This window comes from Pezoporus wallicus, unplaced genomic scaffold (genome assembly GCF_028554395.1).
Source record: "Pezoporus wallicus isolate ANWC-B61680 ecotype Strahan unplaced genomic scaffold, APGP_CSIRO_Pwel_v1 contig_2492, whole genome shotgun sequence".
Lineage (NCBI taxonomy): Eukaryota > Metazoa > Chordata > Aves > Psittaciformes > Psittacidae > Pezoporus > Pezoporus wallicus.
The window spans coordinates 1,601,669-1,620,199 of NW_026637796.1; the positions used below are offsets into that span (position 1 = coordinate 1,601,669).

Genomic DNA, 18,531 nt, shown 5'->3' on the forward strand with positions numbered 1-18,531 from the left:
CCTGGTTTTTATTGCTCCTTCCATCCTCCTTCCATCCTCCTGTGGTCACACCACATATGTTTCCTCTCTTGCAAGTTTTGTTGCTAAGCAGCCTGAGCTGCAGGCATGACTCCGAGCCTACCCTGGAGCAGGAGGCTGCAGGAGATTCTCCAGGCCTCCCTCCACCCTGTGACAGCTTCTACTAACAGGCAGAGCAAAATTGCTGTTGTAGAGAACAGTGAGTAACACCCAACAGACATCTTCTCAGCAGGTAACATTCACCTCCCTGCTAACAGAATCTAATGTTCAGAATTACATACTCTGAACTTCAGCTGAGCCTCAGAATTCGAATTAAGATGTGTTGCAACCGCCTGCTAGCTTCAGCTATCAGGTAATTATATGGGCAGTAATAAAGCCCAATACTAAACATCTTCAGACCATGCAACTGCTTTAATTACAGCTTCTATTTCGAATCACCCTGCAAAGAAGCCTGGAAGAAAGAATCGTCTGCAGCATACACAGAGCACCAGCAACCACCCAAGAACTTAAGTTACCCAGCACAATACAACATGACTGGCAGGCACAAGCTAGGACATAATGCATCAGAAGAAAGTCCCAAGCTAAAGTGTGTTTTATCCCTTCTTACAGCTACCTGAAGTACCACCAAATTGTTGGAGGTAAGTAGCTAGACTTAGGAAGAACAGTTTCCACAAAAAGTCAGTTGAGGCCAAGGAGTATGTAGTATATATTAAAATCTCTCCACCTTAAACCTAAAATTCTATTTTGCTATTAATTCACATAGTGTCAGTTTCTCCTTTAAAGTTATCTGGTAAGGAACAGGTAGCATAGCCTTTCAAGGCCTTCCTAATGAAAATCAGAAGTTAGTAAGCGCACACTGGCTAGCTGAGAATTGTGTTCAGCATTAGCCAGATTTCTTTCAGTTCAAGGTAGGAAAAAAATCCTGTTCCAATACTGTCTCCCATTAGGAAACACAACACCAACCAATTCACTGGGTATGCTATTACTTGTAGCACTAATACAAACAGCCTCTGTTTAAGAGCAGACAGGTTTAAGCTGATATCCGAGTGTTAATTTACTACACTTTACCCCTCTAAAAATATATTCAGGGTGACAAACTGCAGCTTAACAGTTTCAGACTGGACATTAGGGAAAGCTTTACCAGAAGGGTAGCGCAGCACTGGAACGTGTTACACATGCATGTGCATGTCTCCCATCACTGGAGGTCTTCAGGACACTAGATACAGGAGTTGCCCTGATAACGTGGTAACATTAACTTTTTGCTCAGCAGAGAGCTTTGAGGGTCGTTTTTAAAAAAGGTTTATAGAGGATTTCACACAACTTTTGGAGAAAGTTAGTGATCACTTTAGACCATTTGACTTCCAGCAGAACATTTTATTCTCATTAAGGACAAGGAAATATCAACCAACAGCTCAATTAACATGACACAGATTAAAGAAGCCCTGTTAAGCATTTTCTACTTAACATGTGAAAAAAGTCTACAGACATCTGATGTGTCCAAACTGTTCACATTAAAACTTGAGCTCATCCTTCAGCGTAAGCTCAGCTGATGTTGCTCCTGTGTACAGCAAAAGGTGGAAACGATTTAAGTTACCAGAACAGCTGTGTTTAACAAGTACTGAAGCACTGGAGTTTAGACTGCATTTACTGGTGTGCTATTAGACTGCTTTCCTTGCATCTCTTCAGAGTCTCAGGCAGACTTGCAGAAAGCCACAGCAGAAAAACGAACTTCTCCTTTTTCACGTTCTGTAAATTGTCTGCAGATCTTTGCAGAATCCTTGGCAGAAAAAAAAGCTGTTTAGATTATCAGAATACACCTGCTACAGAGACCAAGTCTTTACAGCTCTACTCTGGGTCCCACCAAGTTTTCAACTCCTGCATTACCAGCTAATAGACAAGGTTATCTAGCTCTGTGGCACAGTACTACCTTGTTACCACTGCGTAAGAAGCACCAACTTGTACAGCAAGCCAGCACAGCTCCTATACACTGAATGCATTGCTCTCACCCTTCTATAAGCCTTGTTTTCAGGGAAACAAGCAACAAGGGAGAAGTCTTACCTTCAACAGCAAGTCGGCTGAGCTTGTGCCATGGTTTACAGGGAACGGCATGCGCCCATCTATGAAAGAAAGCCCTATCACCAAGAGTACTTACTGCTTCTGAATTAGCAGAACTGAGCATAGTGGGACCAAGATACAAGTACACTCAAAGACACCAGGGAGGTCAGAACAAGTCCCTTTGAGTGAGAAAGGGACAAAGTACTGCCAGCACTATAGGAGATGATATGCTTTACAAGAGGGCCTGGCCTTCAGTGCAACCCACCTCTAGTTAAAACCTTCAAGTGAAGGTGTAAGTTATTTATTGGCTTTGAGAGCCTCAGCAAACAGCTTAACTAGCACCAAGTTAAGCCCCCAGGGTTGTCCAGTGTAAGGTAGGCCCAGTCCAACTACAGAGTTCTCAGAACCTTACCCAATTCATACAGATGTCCATCCACATTGGCAAACAGGATGAAATGGAAGTTCACACTGTTGTCCTCAACCTTGGGAAAGACCATTAGATACATTTGTTAGATTGTTAAAAGCCAAGCACTGCGGACCCTACTTGTAACTGCAAGACAGAGGAAATGTCCACAGCAAAGAAACAACAAAGCACTGAAGTTCAACTGAAGAGGTCTCTGCAAGACCTCTACAAGGTCAAGCACCAGAAATCCTACTGTATGGTCACATTTTCAGTCCAGATCTGAAACCAAATTTTCAGTCCATTTTTGAGGAAGAAACTGCGGCATGAGCATGTGCCCTTAAGTCACTCACTTCTTTCCTCACAAGCTATACCAATTATCTGCCACAAAAAATCTGTACTGCTCTACTACCTTCATTAATTCCGCACCCCTCCCCCAAGATTCTACACATTCATCTCTTACCTGACATTGTCCTTCTTGTGCAACAGAATTGTGGACTTCTTGTATAGCCTTAAGAGAAAGCAGACACAAGTTATTACATACTTAAGTGCTGACAGCTGTCAGAAGTTTATGTAGTTCATGTACCTTATTATTTGCAAAATGTTTTGCTCTCTCTTCAGGAGACAGACCAGCTGTTTCATCAAGAAACTTCTTCAGGACAGACCCCTCATCTGCACAAGATGATCAAAGATTTTATTCAGTATATGTAAAACATCAGTTACAGTTCAGATGCAGCCCACAGTAATCAAAGCTTGTTGCATTCAGCCTGGAACTATCCAGCATAAGCATATTGTAACTGCCACTTGAAGCTAGTTATCCAGAAGCTATCAACAACAATCCTACACAAACAGCTGAGTTTGAGTGCTTCAGAGTACTCCAGCTGCTTTGAATTCACTTTCAAATGGGATTTAGCTTTTCTGACTCCCCCTTTGCAGATTTGGCAGGTGTTCGGTCCCGCTTTGGAGAAAACTCAAGAAAGGTGCCAGCTGCAAGGACACTGAAATATCAACCAACAGAATACGGGTAGCTGAAACTAAGTTGTCTCAGTGTCTTCCAATGAATACAGCACTTGCTCATGATGGGCTTACTTTGGTTTTCCAGAACATAAGCTAGTAATGCAGTACTAAAGTGCACAGAGTTCTAATCTTACATGAAAGACATGCTGCATCATTCATATTGCTCATCAAGACTGTGTTATTTCAGAGAATCCTTTTCAGAAGAATAAAGCAAAGCTACTCTCATTAAGCCTTCCATAGCTTAAGAAGGAATCCCACATCACCCAGAGGGTTCAATTTCTCTTGGAATAAAGTTATTATTCAAAGACCAGAGAATTATAAAATGTTTCCTGGACTCTTTTGTGCTTTTGACAAGCACTTGTAATCTTACACCCTAGGAGTTTCCAGCCACAAGTTGCCTAATCCAGTTTTATATCCTCTTCTATAAGAGGAGGACAATCAAACTATTACCTCTGCAAAAGAGGTCTGCTTTAAGACCTTTATCATCCTGTGTTACTTTGCCAGCAAGAAGAAAGCATGTTTTAGACTAATTCATAGGCTACCCCGAACAAGTTGTTCAAACTAGACATAAGCAGCATGAAAAACCTCAGTTGACATCAATGCTAATGTCAATAGCTACTTCTGAACATGATGCTTCCTAATTACAGTCTTTGGCCAGTCCTATTATGTGTCCTCTTCTCCTGCACTGCTCACTAGGATGATACCTCTGCAGCTGCCAGACAGGAGTTGAAGTACATTCCCTTCTGTGATCCAGGCAGTAGATGAGACCATATGCCTCTTCAAGGGCTGAAGACTCGCCAACTGAAGCAGTACAGCATGCCTTAGTTTAGCTTGTAAGAAAGCCCCAAGGCCTCCAATAGCCCATACCCACTCAATCTTTCCGTCATATTAAAAAAAAAAAAAAAAGATGGGAATTCAAAGCACTTCAGAGCATTCATACTCACCAAGGTTCAGCTTGTCTTTGTTATTAGCAACTGCATGTATCAGACCAATTGTCCCACAGGAGTTGCTGACTGTCTGCTTCAGGAAATACACCTTGGAATTGATTTCTTGGTTCTTTATTTTCTCAGTCTGTTGTTTCCTGAAGTTCTCATGCTGCAAACATGTAACTGTTAAGCATTTCATCACAGGGATATTTTTTATTGTGCAAACTACTAGCAGTAGCTCTGCAGGAGAATCAATACCAGCACTGGACAAGGTTTTATCCAGAAATTCATCACTGCAGCACAGGTCCAGCAAAGCATTTGTCTATACCAGATGCTGGCCAAGTCTTAATGGAGTACCTGCATGACTCAGTGATACCTAAAGGCACTGTTCTTAGCCTCTCCATCTGTTCTGTACACCGGAAATGGTTTGGGGTGGGTAATCATATAATGAAGAGACCCTTTTGTATCATCTTTCAATAGTTTTTGTCCATTTAATGAAACGACTTGTCATGTTTTTGCATAGTTTGCCTTTTTACCTTTAGTTTAATTCCCTGTATGAATCCCCCCTGGTAAGAGTAATGGATGAAAAAAAAGGCGTAAATACCATCACTACTGAAAGGCTATAATCCTTCCTTTAAAGGACCCATTAAATATATTTTGAAATGAAGTCCATCTTATCTACTTCCTTAGTATCGATTGCACTAAGTGCATTTATCATACGTAAGTAACTCAGGCCTCTCCAGATGCAATGATTCAGCATTGTAACAGAACTGCTATTTCTCACGCCGAGGACCACTTGTGGGTTTTTTGCCAGCCCAATATACAAAGTATAAGAGCAGCATCGGAGTAAAAGGCCTTGTTTTGTTGTTCAGCTCATTTTACGTCATACTATTTGGAAGCTGAGGCCAGGCACCCAGTATGTACTGCCTACCACCCACCTACAGCCCTAGTGCAAGCCAAACCCACTTCCAACCATCTGATGCTTCAGAATATGACACAGGCACACTCCTGACAGCAACCAGCATTACCTGCTGACAACTAGTGGCTACAGACAGTGCTGCTAACAACAGCCTGCCTTTTACTCCAGGGGCATTTGGGCCATACATGGCTTAGTCAGCCTGCTCAGGGAAACAGCAGAAACCCCAAGAGCTACAGCTGTTCCACAGCACTAGGGCAGCCAAAGGCTTGGTGCCTGAACGCAGCCCATTCAGCTGCGGCTGCAGAGGTCCTGTGGGGCAGACGGCCCCGAGAGACACAGCAACCACCTCCACCGCGGGAAGCACCACCCACCTGCTCCGTGAGGGGGAACAGCAGGAGCAGCGCGCAGGCTGGGGTCGGCACAGCACCAAGCGCCTCCTCTTCGAAGCCCAGCACATCCACGAAGCGCCAGCCGGGACCCACCCCGAGGCGGGACAGCACCTGCACGGGGTACACTGAGCGGGTGGCACGGCCAAGGCATCCTCCCCACCTCGTGTCCCCACCCCCCAACATCTGGGCCCGGCCATTCCCCCCCTCCCGCCGCGCCCCAGTGACACAGCACAACGCGCGGCACCACGGTGCCACCTGCCGGCCGCGCCCGGGTGCTGCCTCAGGCACCACCTGCCCGAGGGGGCGCGCCGGGCGGAGGGTGCAGCCTCAGGGCCGCTCCGCAGGTGCGGCCGCGCCCGGCACAGCAGTGCGGTACCGCTCCGCGCCCGGCGGCGCTGCCCCGCAGGGCGGGATGCTGAGGGATGGATGGAGAAGATGCGGCGCGCGCCCGCCGGCGGCGTTCCTGCGACAAGGACTCACTTTGTTCAGCATCTGGAAGACAATGTGAGAAGAGAGGGGTGAGTGCCGGGGAGAGGCGGCGCCCCACCACCCCTCCCGGGCCACAGCCCCCTGCCCCGAGCCCCTTCCCCGCCGCTCCTCTCACACCTCAGGATTGATCTCCATCGGCTGCCAGGCCATGGCTGCAGGGTGGAAGGAAGCCGGAAAGAAGCAGGCTGCGCCCCAACCACCACGACGTTCTCCGCAACGCAAGCCCCGATACTCCCCACCGACGTCGACACAGGCGCAGAGCCCCCCACCCGGCTGTTATATAGGGGCGGGCTGGCCCACTCTACGCCGCGACGGGGGGAGAGGGAGGAGCAGAGCACGACCAAGGGACGGGGGGGGGCGGGGGCCGCTGTGCCAGCAGCATCCCGGGCAGGCGCGTGCCCAGCGGAGGGAAGGGCTCGCGGTAGGGGAGTCAGTGTCGGGGAGCCGGGGGGGGTGGAGAGAGCCAGGCCGGGGCAGCGGGAGGGCCGGGCACCGCCCGACCCCGAGTCCTGCTTCCTCCCCCGGAGCGGGCTGTGGCCGGCGGTGGGGAGGACCCCGGCCCGCCTTACGTCTGTGTGCAGAACGTGCTAGAAGCGTCGACGTGCGTACGCTTGGCGCGGCCCTGCCTGGCCTGGCCCCTGCCTCCCTCCCTCTCCCCCCGCGGGGCCGGGTCGCTTCGCGCTGCGTTGTGCTGCCAAGGGAGGCGAGTGACAGCCATCACTGTGGGCAACACGTTTCTCCACCATCGTCAGACCAGCCCCACAGCTCTGTTTATCCTTAGAGCATGTGCCTGAGCGCTGCCTAAGTGTTGGGCCCAGGTGTGTGTGCGTATTGCATTAAGTACATGTAGGTTCTGATGTTCAGTATAAGCAACAGATGATTATTTAAAAAAATTCTGTACGACTGCAAAACTGTCACTGAAGTGACCACGGATTTCATCAGTTTGAACCAACTACTGAACCAGTCCAATGAAGTTGGTTATAAAATGTCATGGAATCCCAGAATGGCTTGGGTTGGAAGGGACCTTAAGGATCATCTGGTTCCAACCCCCACGCCATGGGCAGGGACACCTTCCAGTAGACCAGGCTGCTCAAAGCCCCATGCAGCCTGGCCTTGAACACTGCCAGGGATGGGGCAGCCACAGCTTCTCAGGGCAGCCTGTGCCAGTGTCTCACCACCCTCACAGTAAAGAATTTCTTCCTTGTCTTTAAATCTACCCTATTTCAGTTTAAAGCCACGCCCTCTTGTCACATCCTTACTTGCCCTTGTAAATACTGGGCTTTTTATCTTTTATTCATGACCTGACAGTTTCTCCAAGCAATGTATTTGTACTAGAACACCTTTAAACACTGAAACAAAACCAACCTACTTGAAATACTAGAAATTATATGGAGTCCAAACAGCCTTTCAGATTTTACTGGTAAATAGCCAGATGGGAACTGTGGGGGTTGGAATGTATCAATGTTGTCAGAGACTATGGGAAGGAAACTACAGCTGGCAATTAAGAGTGACCTGTCCCTGACTGGTACTTGGAAGATGTTGGAACTGGCAAGGAACAAGGACGTCGGAACTGGAAAGAGGATGTTGATAAGAAAATCAGATAGACCTTTCACCTGATGTAACCGCAAGGCAAACACAGATGTGCTTTGCTACTTGCTTGGAAGCATATAAATATTGTGTAATCTTTTTAATAAATGATCCAGCTTGCACTCTACCTCTGGGTCCGTGCCTCCATCCTCACAGGGAACCTTGTGGATAACCAAGAGATGCTTCACTGTTATCTTTTAAATAAGGAAGATACTGAACAAAATAATCAACTGAATGTCTTCAGTCTGTTTGGTTTTTCACCTTGCTTCAGAATGATTTAGACCCCAGTGCAGCAAGATTTCTTAAGTACCTGCCTAATTTCAAACACATTTAAATTAACTTTCCATCTACTGCACTGTAAGTTAGTGGGAATCATTCAGATCAGGTGGTAGCACACATATTTTTGAACTGAGATCTGTTTATCAACCTTGTTCGGTTTACAATGAACTCCTAGGTATAGAAGCTTACAATTTAATCTTTGAAATAAGGGTACAAAAGGTTCAAGACACAGGGTCACATTGGTTCTACATGTAACAAGTGCTAGTGAAGAAAAAACAGGATAGCAAGGAGGGGTTTGTATTTTATGGGAAATCTGGGATGTTTCCAGACAGGGTAAAGCCTTGAGCAACCTAGGCTGGTATTGTAGCTGATCATGCTTTTCAGCAGGAGGTTGGTCTAGAAACATCCTGAGAGTCCTTCCAACCTGAAGTATCCTGTGATTCAGTCTATCACAGTAAAAGGAAGAACAGTACACACTGCTCAAAACCAAAGAGTTTTGGAGAGGACGGGGAGAAGGTTCACAGTAAACAATAGTATCATCTATTTCTGGTTTTACCCCTTATATTTTAGCTGAAAAGAGCCATTGGTACCTGTACGAAAGCTAAAATGGACCAGAATAAGAATGTTTATTCTTTATATAGTATCTTTGGCTATCTTTCCTTTATATGATCAACTCTTCATGCATTGTAAGATGCAAGTATGGCAAAACAATTGAATAGGCAGTATGTGCTAATGGTCCCTGATATATATGTAGGAGAGACTGCATGCAGCTTCTCTAAGAGGCTGGCAAAGCACACATCTTGCAGCCTACAAAACAGAAGGCTAAAAATGGCAATAAAAATCCTATTTCTGAATTTTCTCAGTGGCAAATGGTGGTTGTAACTTCAGTCTGCCTCAGAGCAGTGGCAGTGCTCAGATCCCAGGTTACGGAGCCTGAGCTCCCATGCTCAGGCTATGGGAGACTGCAAACAGCTTGTGCAAATGCTTCAGCCTCTCCGTGCCATGAGCAGCATACAGGGACCACAAGCAGGAGTGATCGTTTCTAAGGGATAATACGCCAAATCTGTCAATATATTAATTTTAGTAAGCAGTTAGTATAACAAGATAAACCTGCTAAAAATCTACCACCATTGCTAAAGATGCCTGCCTCTGGAAAGCCACATAAAAAGTCAGTGCTATCCAGTCATATCCAGTCCCCATCTAACTTCTTGCAAAGACAAAGTCTCTGGACCATCTTTCTTCAGTGCAGGTAGATACACCTAGCACATTTAACCCTATACATTCCCACTACTACAATAAGGAGGAACTAGACTTGCAAGTAAGGGCTGTTTCTGCCTTCAGAAGATTTAACAGAAGTACCTATGACAAGCAGAGTGGTGAAGGAGACAAAGCTGGCCTTAATCCAGAGCTCCTGAAGTGGAAGCTGAGCACAATGCCATATGCTTTGGGATATCCCTTGGTCAGTTGGGATCAGCTGTCATGGCTGTGTCCTCCTAACTTCTTGTGCAACCCAGCCTACTGCTGCAGGGACAGTGTGAGGAAACAGAGAAAGCCTTGATGATGTGCAAGCCCTGCTCAGCAATAGCTAAAACATGGGTGTGTTATCAGCACTGTTTTGGTCACAGGTCCAAAACACAGCACCATGCCAGCTGCTGTGGAGAATATTAACTCCATCCCAGCCAGAACGTGTACACTGGTACCAAATATAAAAATCAACACGGGTATAAGGTACCAAACTTAAAAATCAACAAACATATCTGACGCCACTGCAGGGTCAGCAGGCATCAGGGATCTGTGTAAGGCAGTAACATCCCCCTTCTCTCCTGGTAAATTGTCTGGAGCACAGAGTAATTCCTGCCCTATCCTTTATTAGAAGATCATAGGGATCAAAATGGCAAGCATAAAGACTTCTTTTGTAGAGGGCGTGGGTCCATGAAAGCTTTGAGCAAGAAGAGAGGTGTGTGTGTATTTCTGAATTGCAGCCAGGATAATTTAAATGCTTCTGTGAGGAGCCTTGGTGACTGTAGCCCAGTGCTGTGTGATAATGTAAGTCCAGTCACACCTTGGCACCTGGCTGCTAGGAACTCTGCCAGGAGCTCTGGGCTAAAATGTCCCAAACATCAAGCAGGAGTAGGACTGGGAAGTGAAAGAAATTCAGAGCAGATCAGACCTGAGTTGGGAATGGGGGAAAACCCCCAAATCTTTCTTTACTTACTGTAAAGGCTGGAAAACCTAGGTTCTCCCATCTCCCCTGCAAGAGGGGATATTCTGGCTAGGACTAAGGACTTCTGAGGTGGATACATGCTGAAGGATGTTACCTCTGGGTTTGACTTATGATGAAGCTCAGTGGGAGAGAGGTAACTCTGAAGTTATGCACATGAAAGTGGGCTTGCTCTGCCAAGCACTGTCTTTGTGTGTATTGACTTCCAGCAGTTACTCTGCAATTGCTCTGAACTACAGCTAAGTCTTCCAGCACAAACCCAAACTCTACAGAATACTCTTCTGGAGGTCTGTAGGTGTTAAATGGAAGTAGCTTTGAAGGCCTGCCTTGAGAGTCTTGGTTCTGGAGAGTGCAGCCATGGTTTTCTTGAATTCAGATCTGACTGGCAGGATGCTTAAGATTCTTCACCTTGTTCCTCTGCAAAAATGGTGCCCACCACATGGTGATGGTGTGTATCAGAGGCACAGTCATAGTATGCTTTGTTTCATGGCAAAAGTAGGACAAAGAGTGACTCCTTTTTCCTTCCACAAAGAAAGGCAGGATGGACGTGACTGTTGTCAAGAGTTTCCTATGAAGAGTGGGGTTGATTGAAGAATAGGGTGGATTGAAGAATGGGGTTGATTGAAGAATAGGGTTGTAAGTAAGTAACCTCAAGAACGTTAGGCTTATTTAGGATGCAAAATAACAGGAGGACAACCAGAACTTGGAGCAGCTAAGGAGGAAGCAATCTGCCAAACACCGTGACCATCCACAGTTAAAGATATCCGGACATTTCTGGGAATGACAGGATGGTGTCAACTCTGGATCCATGACTATGGTGTTCTGGAAACCCCTACCAAACCGTTGACTCATGATTGCTTGACCACTATAGAGACAGTATATTCGAGCTGACCCGATCTGAAGGAGGAGCCTCTGGAGGGTGCAGATTTCTGGTTCACTGATGGCAGCAGCTTTGTTAAAGATGGTAAACGAAGAGCAGGATATACCATAACTACAACTTCAAAGGTAATAGAAGCTAAACCATTACCCTCTAACACCTCAGCACAAAAGGCAGAAATAATAGCCTTGAATAGAACCTTGGCGTTGGCAAAGGACAAGCGGATAAACATACGAACTGATTCCAAATATGCCTTTGGTGTAGTTCGTGCACATGGAGCAATTTGGTAAGAACGAAGACTTTTAAATACCCAGGGAAGACAAATTAAACATGCAGCGGAAATTCTACAATTGTTAAAAGCTGTAAAATTACCCAATCAAGTGGCTATCTTACATTGTAAAGGACATCAAAGAGGTAACTCTTATCAAGAGATTGGAAATAACTTGGCTGATCATGAGGCTAAACGGGCAGCAGAAACAGAGTTGAGGTGACGTCCTTAATTCCTGACGGTAAACTGGTAATTGAGCAAAATAAACTTAGGTACTCTAAAGAAGATATGAAACTAATTGAAGACTGGGAAGGACAGGAAAATAAAAAGGGTTGGATAAAAATACCTGATGGGCAAGTAGTGGTCCCCTATAATCAACTATGGAAGTTGATACAAGAAGAACGTAACAAAACACACTGGGGAAGTAATGCCTTGTATAAACATTTGAACAAACGGATCATAGGAAGAAATTTCTGTACCACAGTGTAATTAGTGACAAAACAATGTCAACTGTGTCTGAAAAATAACCCTGAGATTGAAAACAGGAATCAGGTAGGGACAATTGGAAACGTGAATTATCTGGGACAACAGTGGCAAACAGATTTTTCTGAATTACCTAGAACAGGAGGTTATCGATATTTGTTGGTATTGACAGATACTTTTTCAGGGTGGCCAGAAGCTTTCCCCTGTGGAATAATGCAAGACAAGTAATTGGAACATTGTTAAACAATATAATACCTTGTTTTGGAGTACCAGAGGCTCGCACTTTAGCACAAAATGGTGACAAGAAATTAGCAAAAAAATTAGAAATTGACTGGCAACTACATGTTCCATACAGGCCTCAGGCCAATGGGCAAGTAGAAAAGATGGTTCATCTGATCAAACAACAGACTGATAAAATATGTCAGGAAATGATTTAATATTGGTACCAAGGTTTACCACTGGCTCTATTAAGAATTTGAACTAAACCTCGGTCGAAAGAAGAGGCTAGGCCATGTAAAATTTTATACAGAAGACCATATCAGTCCCAGTTTAAAGGAGAAAGTCTTCTGGAAGTGGGAGAAGGCTATCTCTGAGAGTTTCTGGTCAACCTGGGAAAACAAGAAGAAGAAATAAGAGAACACGGGGACAAGAGTGAGAGGTGTGAATTATCCGACTCACCCTTTTAGATCCAGAGACTGGGTTTATGTTATGTTTCAGGAGATTTAGGAGAAGTGGAGCGGACCGTACCAGATAATATTGACCACCTTTACAGCAGTGAAGATAAAGGAACAACGTGCTTGGATACATTATTCAAGAACCAGAAACACATCAGAACAGAGAAGAAGTATGGCATGTTGAGTCTTCAGGACCCACACATATGAGACTACATCGATCATAATTTGGACTTGTATAATAATAGATGTAGAAGCATGGAATCAAAATCTGTATCTGAGATTGATACAAAATGCTACTAATGTCTTAAACAAGAGTGACTGTTGGATCTGTACTCAGCTACCTACATCAGGAGAGAGACTGGGTATTCCTTTAACTGGCCTCCCTATCCCCTTTAAGACAAATTGGAATAGATTGTTCCTATATAGATCAAAGTGGAAGAATTACTACTGATCTAAGGGAAATGCGGAAACAAAATATTTCATGAGGTGACTCAGGAAAACACCTCACGGGGCTTTGAGGAAATTTGGGAAAAATTAACATCATGAGTACCCAATCTCTCCTGGTTGAGACAGTTGTTTTTTTACTATACTTGTAATAATTGGAATGGTTGTAATTACATGCATAACGGTCCAATGCTCCTTTTGGTGTTGCAAACAAACCATGATGAACTATGACGAATGGAAGAGAAACAAAACTAAGCATCAAACAGAAACAGGGAAATACTTCAGGAAACTTTAAATAAAAATGAAATAACTCAGTTGCAAAAGAATTTGCAATGCGACAAGAAAAAGGGGGGATTGAGGAGTGGGGTTGATTGAAGAATAGGGTGGATTGAAGAATGGGGTTGATTGAAGAATAGGATTGTAAATAAGTAACCTCAAGAACATTAGGCTTTGTTAGCAACTATAGAGAAAACAAAATTACTAAGATAAGCTTTGCCAGAACCACCTACCTGGTGGTTACTGGTATGACAATGATCCTAAAACAAGGTGATGAAGAAATAACCACCGGGGGTCCAAAAGCCCACTACCACATTTTTGTATGCATACAGGAGGCATTGTCTAAGAAGTATGATGTAATGTATGTAATCTAATGAATATGTATGTTTAAGGACAATACAGTCACAGCCTGGTTGATGCCTGGGAGAGACACGCTTGGAGGAGCTATCCCGTGTGTCTCCTGGCGCCACAATAAAGAATATCTGCTTGTCAACTTAAAACTTTGTTGGCGAGTTCCTGGAGATTTCTCCGAATCACCTATCAAATTACATACTGTTTGCTTTTACTTGATATGAAAGCTTGCAAGGCTTGTCTCAGTGGATAAGGAAGACAGTATACTGGCACCTGGGCAATCAGCATGTGTCTCATTTCCTCAAATGCTTTCATTATAGACGTTAGCAAGCCACCCTTTTTCCTCTACAGAATACATCTTTCTAGTCTACTCTAGTAGAAGAGAACAATCCCTCATTCCTTCCTGTCTTTTGTTAATTTATAAACTCTTGAGATTAGTGCTTTTATCTAGAGAGTTAAAATATACTTCTCAAGTAAGAGCATCTCATTTTGTGCAATGTTTTACTGTAATACATATAATCATAAAATCATTGCATCATACAATGGTAAGGGTTGGAAAGGACCTTAAAAGATTATCTAGAGTAATAGCTAATAATAATGAATGCTAATCTTGATATAGCACTTGGATGATCTGTGATAAGGACTTGCATCCCTACGTACCTTTTCAGCCAGTTGATGCTTTCCTGAGATTAACAGGAACAAGAGTAAGTAAAATGAACCATGTGTGTTAAACTACTGGTTGCAAAAGATGTAAATAGCAGCACTTGACCCTTGCAGTTCGTTCTGGAGTACGCTACTTTTGTACACTCATCAGGCTAACATGGCACCCAGAGAGCATTCACAGCCTCTCTTCTGGGACTGCTAAAAGAGTTTACCTTAAGTAGCCTGAGCTTCTTGTGAAACAATAAAAGGCCACTTCATATCACCTCCTGAGCACTGTCTGCTCTTAAGCTGGAGCACAGCAGGGAAAAGAAAAAAGCTGAGGAATGCTGTCAGTCAGTAGAAAGGATATCAAGATAGTGATTCACTGTGCTTTTCAGGTGGCAGAGATTCACTTCCTCAGGTGCATGGGGTGCTGAGGGAAAGCAGTAAGCCACCTCCCAAATACCTCTACATCAGTGGTTTCCATCCTCAAGAATGAAACCTTTTCAGGGAAAGGAGGTGCTGAGGAGGGATCTAACCTCTGGACCAAGTCTGTTGTCACCTGTCATCTCTTACCATGGTAGCATGGGTTTGGTTTTCTCGGGGGAATGTGAAGAGCAAATAAGTGAGAGGTGGGGCTCTGCCAGAAGGGAGTAGCAAGAGCTTTTGTGTCTGTTGGGAAAAGAAGAAAGAAGGTGTCTCTTTCTGCTTGCATGACAACAGAGGCACCTGCAGACAAGAACTCTCCTGTGAAGGAGGTTTATTTTGAAATGTTGTCACTCCTCCAGTTTAGCAGCACAAAGTGGTGTACCCTATGTCCTGGAAGTCAGCCTCTTCTTTTATGGGGAAGGAAGAGGGGATAGTAGTGATGTGGATAAACCCAACTGTGGAAGGCCTTCCTTCATCCTGTCTTTGTTATGCAGATGGAACCTTTAGCAGAATTTAAAGTAGCTGACACTTAAAATCAGTGAACAACAAAGCCACATCATAAATAAAAGCTGCTTAGCTAACTCATTTATAGAATCCTGAAAGATGCTTGCTTTGTTCCAGATATCTGTTGTGGTCCTGCATTCTTGCTGTATCTTACGAATAGTCTCCTGGTGAAATATTTCCATCTGATTTTTACATACATGTTCACCCCCACCATTCTGAAATAAGCTGTGGCCAGTGTGGCATATTTTGTGAAAACTCCAGTTCCATAACAAAAACAGGTAGTACAAGCTACCCTGAACTCCTCCTATACATCAACAGGGACATACCACAATGTTTACACCAGCTTGTGCTGAAGGATTTAATTCCTCTTGAGTGCACCTACATGTGCACACTCTTGAGAAGCGTGGGGATTTTGTTTTTACTTGGAGAAGTGCCCTGAGGTAAAGCCTCAGCTGCAGACAGGTTGTGAGAATTTCAAGCATGGCTCTTGTGTAAGCTGTGTCACCTTGGGAACAATGCTGGCACAATGCTGCTGCTAGTCCAGTAAGTGAAGCTGAGAGCCTGAGGTCCCTGGATTGCCCTGAGACCTGCCTGCCTTTCTGGTCCTGTCCTGAAGTGGGCTGGCTGTGCAGGGCTGCATGGGAAAGACATTTTCTGCATTTAAGCCAGTCGCAAACTGTCCCTTCCTCATCACTCCTAAGGTCTATGGCATGTCTTAGAGTTACTAGCCACAATATACGTATGTATGCTTGGTGTGCAGCTCTGGCAGGCTGGTGACTCAGAAATGACTCAGAGCAGCACAGCTCTGATTTCTCAGTGTGACCACAGTCTCACAGACCAAGGTCTGAGCTGCTCTTGCTTCTCTGCTCTGTAATAGCACATAGAAGTATTAAATAGATCCCTTAATCATGCTAGTGGAATTCAGTATGTGCTTTTTAAACCACTGAGCTCTTTCCTGTACTGGTTCCTATGTTAATTACAAATTAACAGTAGCTGTTCACTTGTACTTACATGACAAGGCTTTGATTTCAAAATGTGTAAGAATGAGAGACTTAATCCCACATTAATAACCACTTTCCAGAAGTACATCTGGCAGAACGTCTGGCAGAACGTATCCCTTTGATTAAGTTTAGTTCTGTAGCAAAGTATTTTACATATGTGTATCACTAATGAAAAGCAGTTGTGTTGTACGTGCTGTTCTTACCAGCTGGGGGGATGCAGCAGTGCAGAGGTCCAACTGCTCTGACTCTGCTGTGGATGTCACTGGTGGAAGGTTATTTTGCCTCAGTTGCAAGCAACTAACATTAAAAACACAGTGAAACAAGCCCAGTTGGGAAACATCACCCCTTCCATTCTTGCCTTTTGACCCAAGCCACTCTGATGATACTATATAGTGCCTCCTGTGAATCTTCAGAAGCTGGTCTCAGAGCATCAGCATCAGGGAGAAAGGGAGGCTTTTCTCCCTCTGCTCCAGGAATTTTTCCATGCTACATGAGGAGAGTATTTCTACCCCCCAACTTAAGAGGAATGTTTAGGCAGTGTTTGTCACTGGTGGAAAAACGTCTTCTCATGATCAGTTTAATAGGCACTGTTTTGAAGTGTGGGTGTTAAGAACACCATCATTTGGCCCTTAAGCCTTGTTTTAGTGGAGGTGTTTAGCGTATACAAAGCTGATAGCACACTGATACAAATCCCTGTCCCTGTCTCAGTAGAGAAAAATATTTAGATGGTGAGAGGAACTACACTATGGATCAGAAAAACAATGGGACCATATCACATTCTGCTGCTACAAATATAAATACAAAACATAGTGCTCTTTCCCATGTATGTTTATACACCTAGGGCAAAATTCCCATTGAATGCATTTGCAGCCTGGGCTTTTCTAGCTGTATTTAGGACATCAGACACCAGACTTTTGTTTCAGAGACAAAGCACTGGCCTTATGTTGCCAGTAAACCTAGTGATTCTAGCTTTATCTTAGCTTTCTACACCTCTCAGTTAATGCATACTGGTGCATGTGAATGCGTATATATGTATATATGGCATATGAGAGGGTTAGCCATTCTGGCTTGAGATGTAGGTTTCCTGACTGCCTCACAGGGAGCTGTAGTACTGCACCACCCTCAGTTGCTTGTCAGGAAGCAGAACTGGCAGTGCAGCACTTCCAGGAAAAGCTCCAAGGTTTGAAAGCAGCAGGGCTGAAACACAGCAACTGCTGGCAATGGAGAGGTGTTGGCCTAAAACCTCTAAGCTGTGCTTTATTTTGTGCTTTTTGAACACTGCCTTCTCAAAATATTTGTAGCCTCAAAGGCAAGAGGCATTGCAAAATCTCTGTTCTGTTTCTAATTCTGAGCTGTAGAAAAATACTGGTGATCTTACGTTTCAGTGCCCATCAGAAAGCAGGGTTATACTTCCCATTTTAAGCAGCAAAGGCAGGAATATCTAGCTATATGTTAGCTGTGCAAATGTGAGATATTCTCTTTATCTGACTACCTATAATTACAGGCCCTCCTGTGTGGCAACTTTTGATCATTTCTGTCCACATTAAATAATAAACAGAGTTTGCTGAAAAGTCAGCTCTGAAAGCACCTACTGTCTTGTAGCAGTGTGCCTAAGCAGCTGCTGTGGCATTTAGAAACTGCATTAAGGGCAGCTTTTTCTTACAAACAGCAGCTTTCTCTTGCCCTGCCTCTCCAACTAGAAGGAAGTCCAAAATGGACTGTTTTCCTGCAGTGGTGAGTTAGTATGTTCTCCTATCTCAAATACTGTGATTGTTTGCAAGCTATCACATTCACCCTGCTCACCTCCCCCGAACTTGCCTGTAATGTTGAAAAAATAAGTGGAGCTGCCCCTGTCTGTATAATATATATACATGATGTAATCAAGAGCCAGGCCACCTTTCCTTCACCCCACCTGTAGGAAAGCTCAATATACCGCTGTATAACAAGGAAGGAAAGAAGAGAGCAGAGAATTACGTCTATTCAGATGGCTAAGAGTTCATTTATAACTAACTTTACAACCATACCTGGATGCAAGACTTTGCATTCCTGAAGAGCTAGAAAGAAACCTTGAAATTATCACTCCACCTTGCTCGGCATGTCAAGAAATCACCAAACTGTTGGCCTGCAAATTGCCCCAGATTGCACTTGTTCCCATATGGCCTTCATTAATGTAGTGGTAATATGCCTGAGATAGCCAATGCAGTGGACAGTAGATGTCTCCATGAGTATAACAGGAGGCCTTGGTTTAGTTCCTGGCTTGATTAAACTACTGGAGTGATCTT

At 44.4% G+C, this 18,531-nt stretch overlaps 1 protein-coding gene across 1 annotated transcript; it reads right to left on the reverse strand.

Annotated features, from left to right (window-relative positions):
- Positions 1-1,371: 1,371 nt before the first annotated feature.
- UCHL1 (ubiquitin C-terminal hydrolase L1) lies at positions 1,372-6,402 on the reverse strand. The gene is made up of 9 exons (XM_057407547.1): positions 6,331-6,402; positions 6,205-6,216; positions 5,707-5,835; positions 4,435-4,585; positions 3,060-3,145; positions 2,937-2,984; positions 2,486-2,555; positions 2,077-2,135; positions 1,372-1,795 (listed from the first exon to the last, which is right to left on the reverse strand). Exons 1-9 carry the CDS (start codon positions 6,361-6,363, stop codon positions 1,709-1,711), a joined length of 675 nt encoding a protein of 224 aa, XP_057263530.1. The 5' UTR covers positions 6,364-6,402; the 3' UTR covers positions 1,372-1,708.
- Between the last annotated feature and the right edge of the window lie 12,129 nt (positions 6,403-18,531).

Excerpts from the sequence above, each read along its gene's own strand:
- UCHL1 (XM_057407547.1), bottom strand. The coding sequence starts at position 6,363 with ATGGCCTGGCAGCCGATGGAGATCAATCCTGAG. Across the intron at positions 4,586-5,706 it reads TGTTCCCCCTCACGGAGCAG|CATGAGAACTTCAGGAAACA; the intron begins GTGGGTGGTGCT and ends ACATGTTTGCAG. Across the intron at positions 3,146-4,434 it reads CAAAGACAAGCTGAACCTTG|ATGAGGGGTCTGTCCTGAAG; the intron begins GTGAGTATGAAT and ends CATCTTGTGCAG.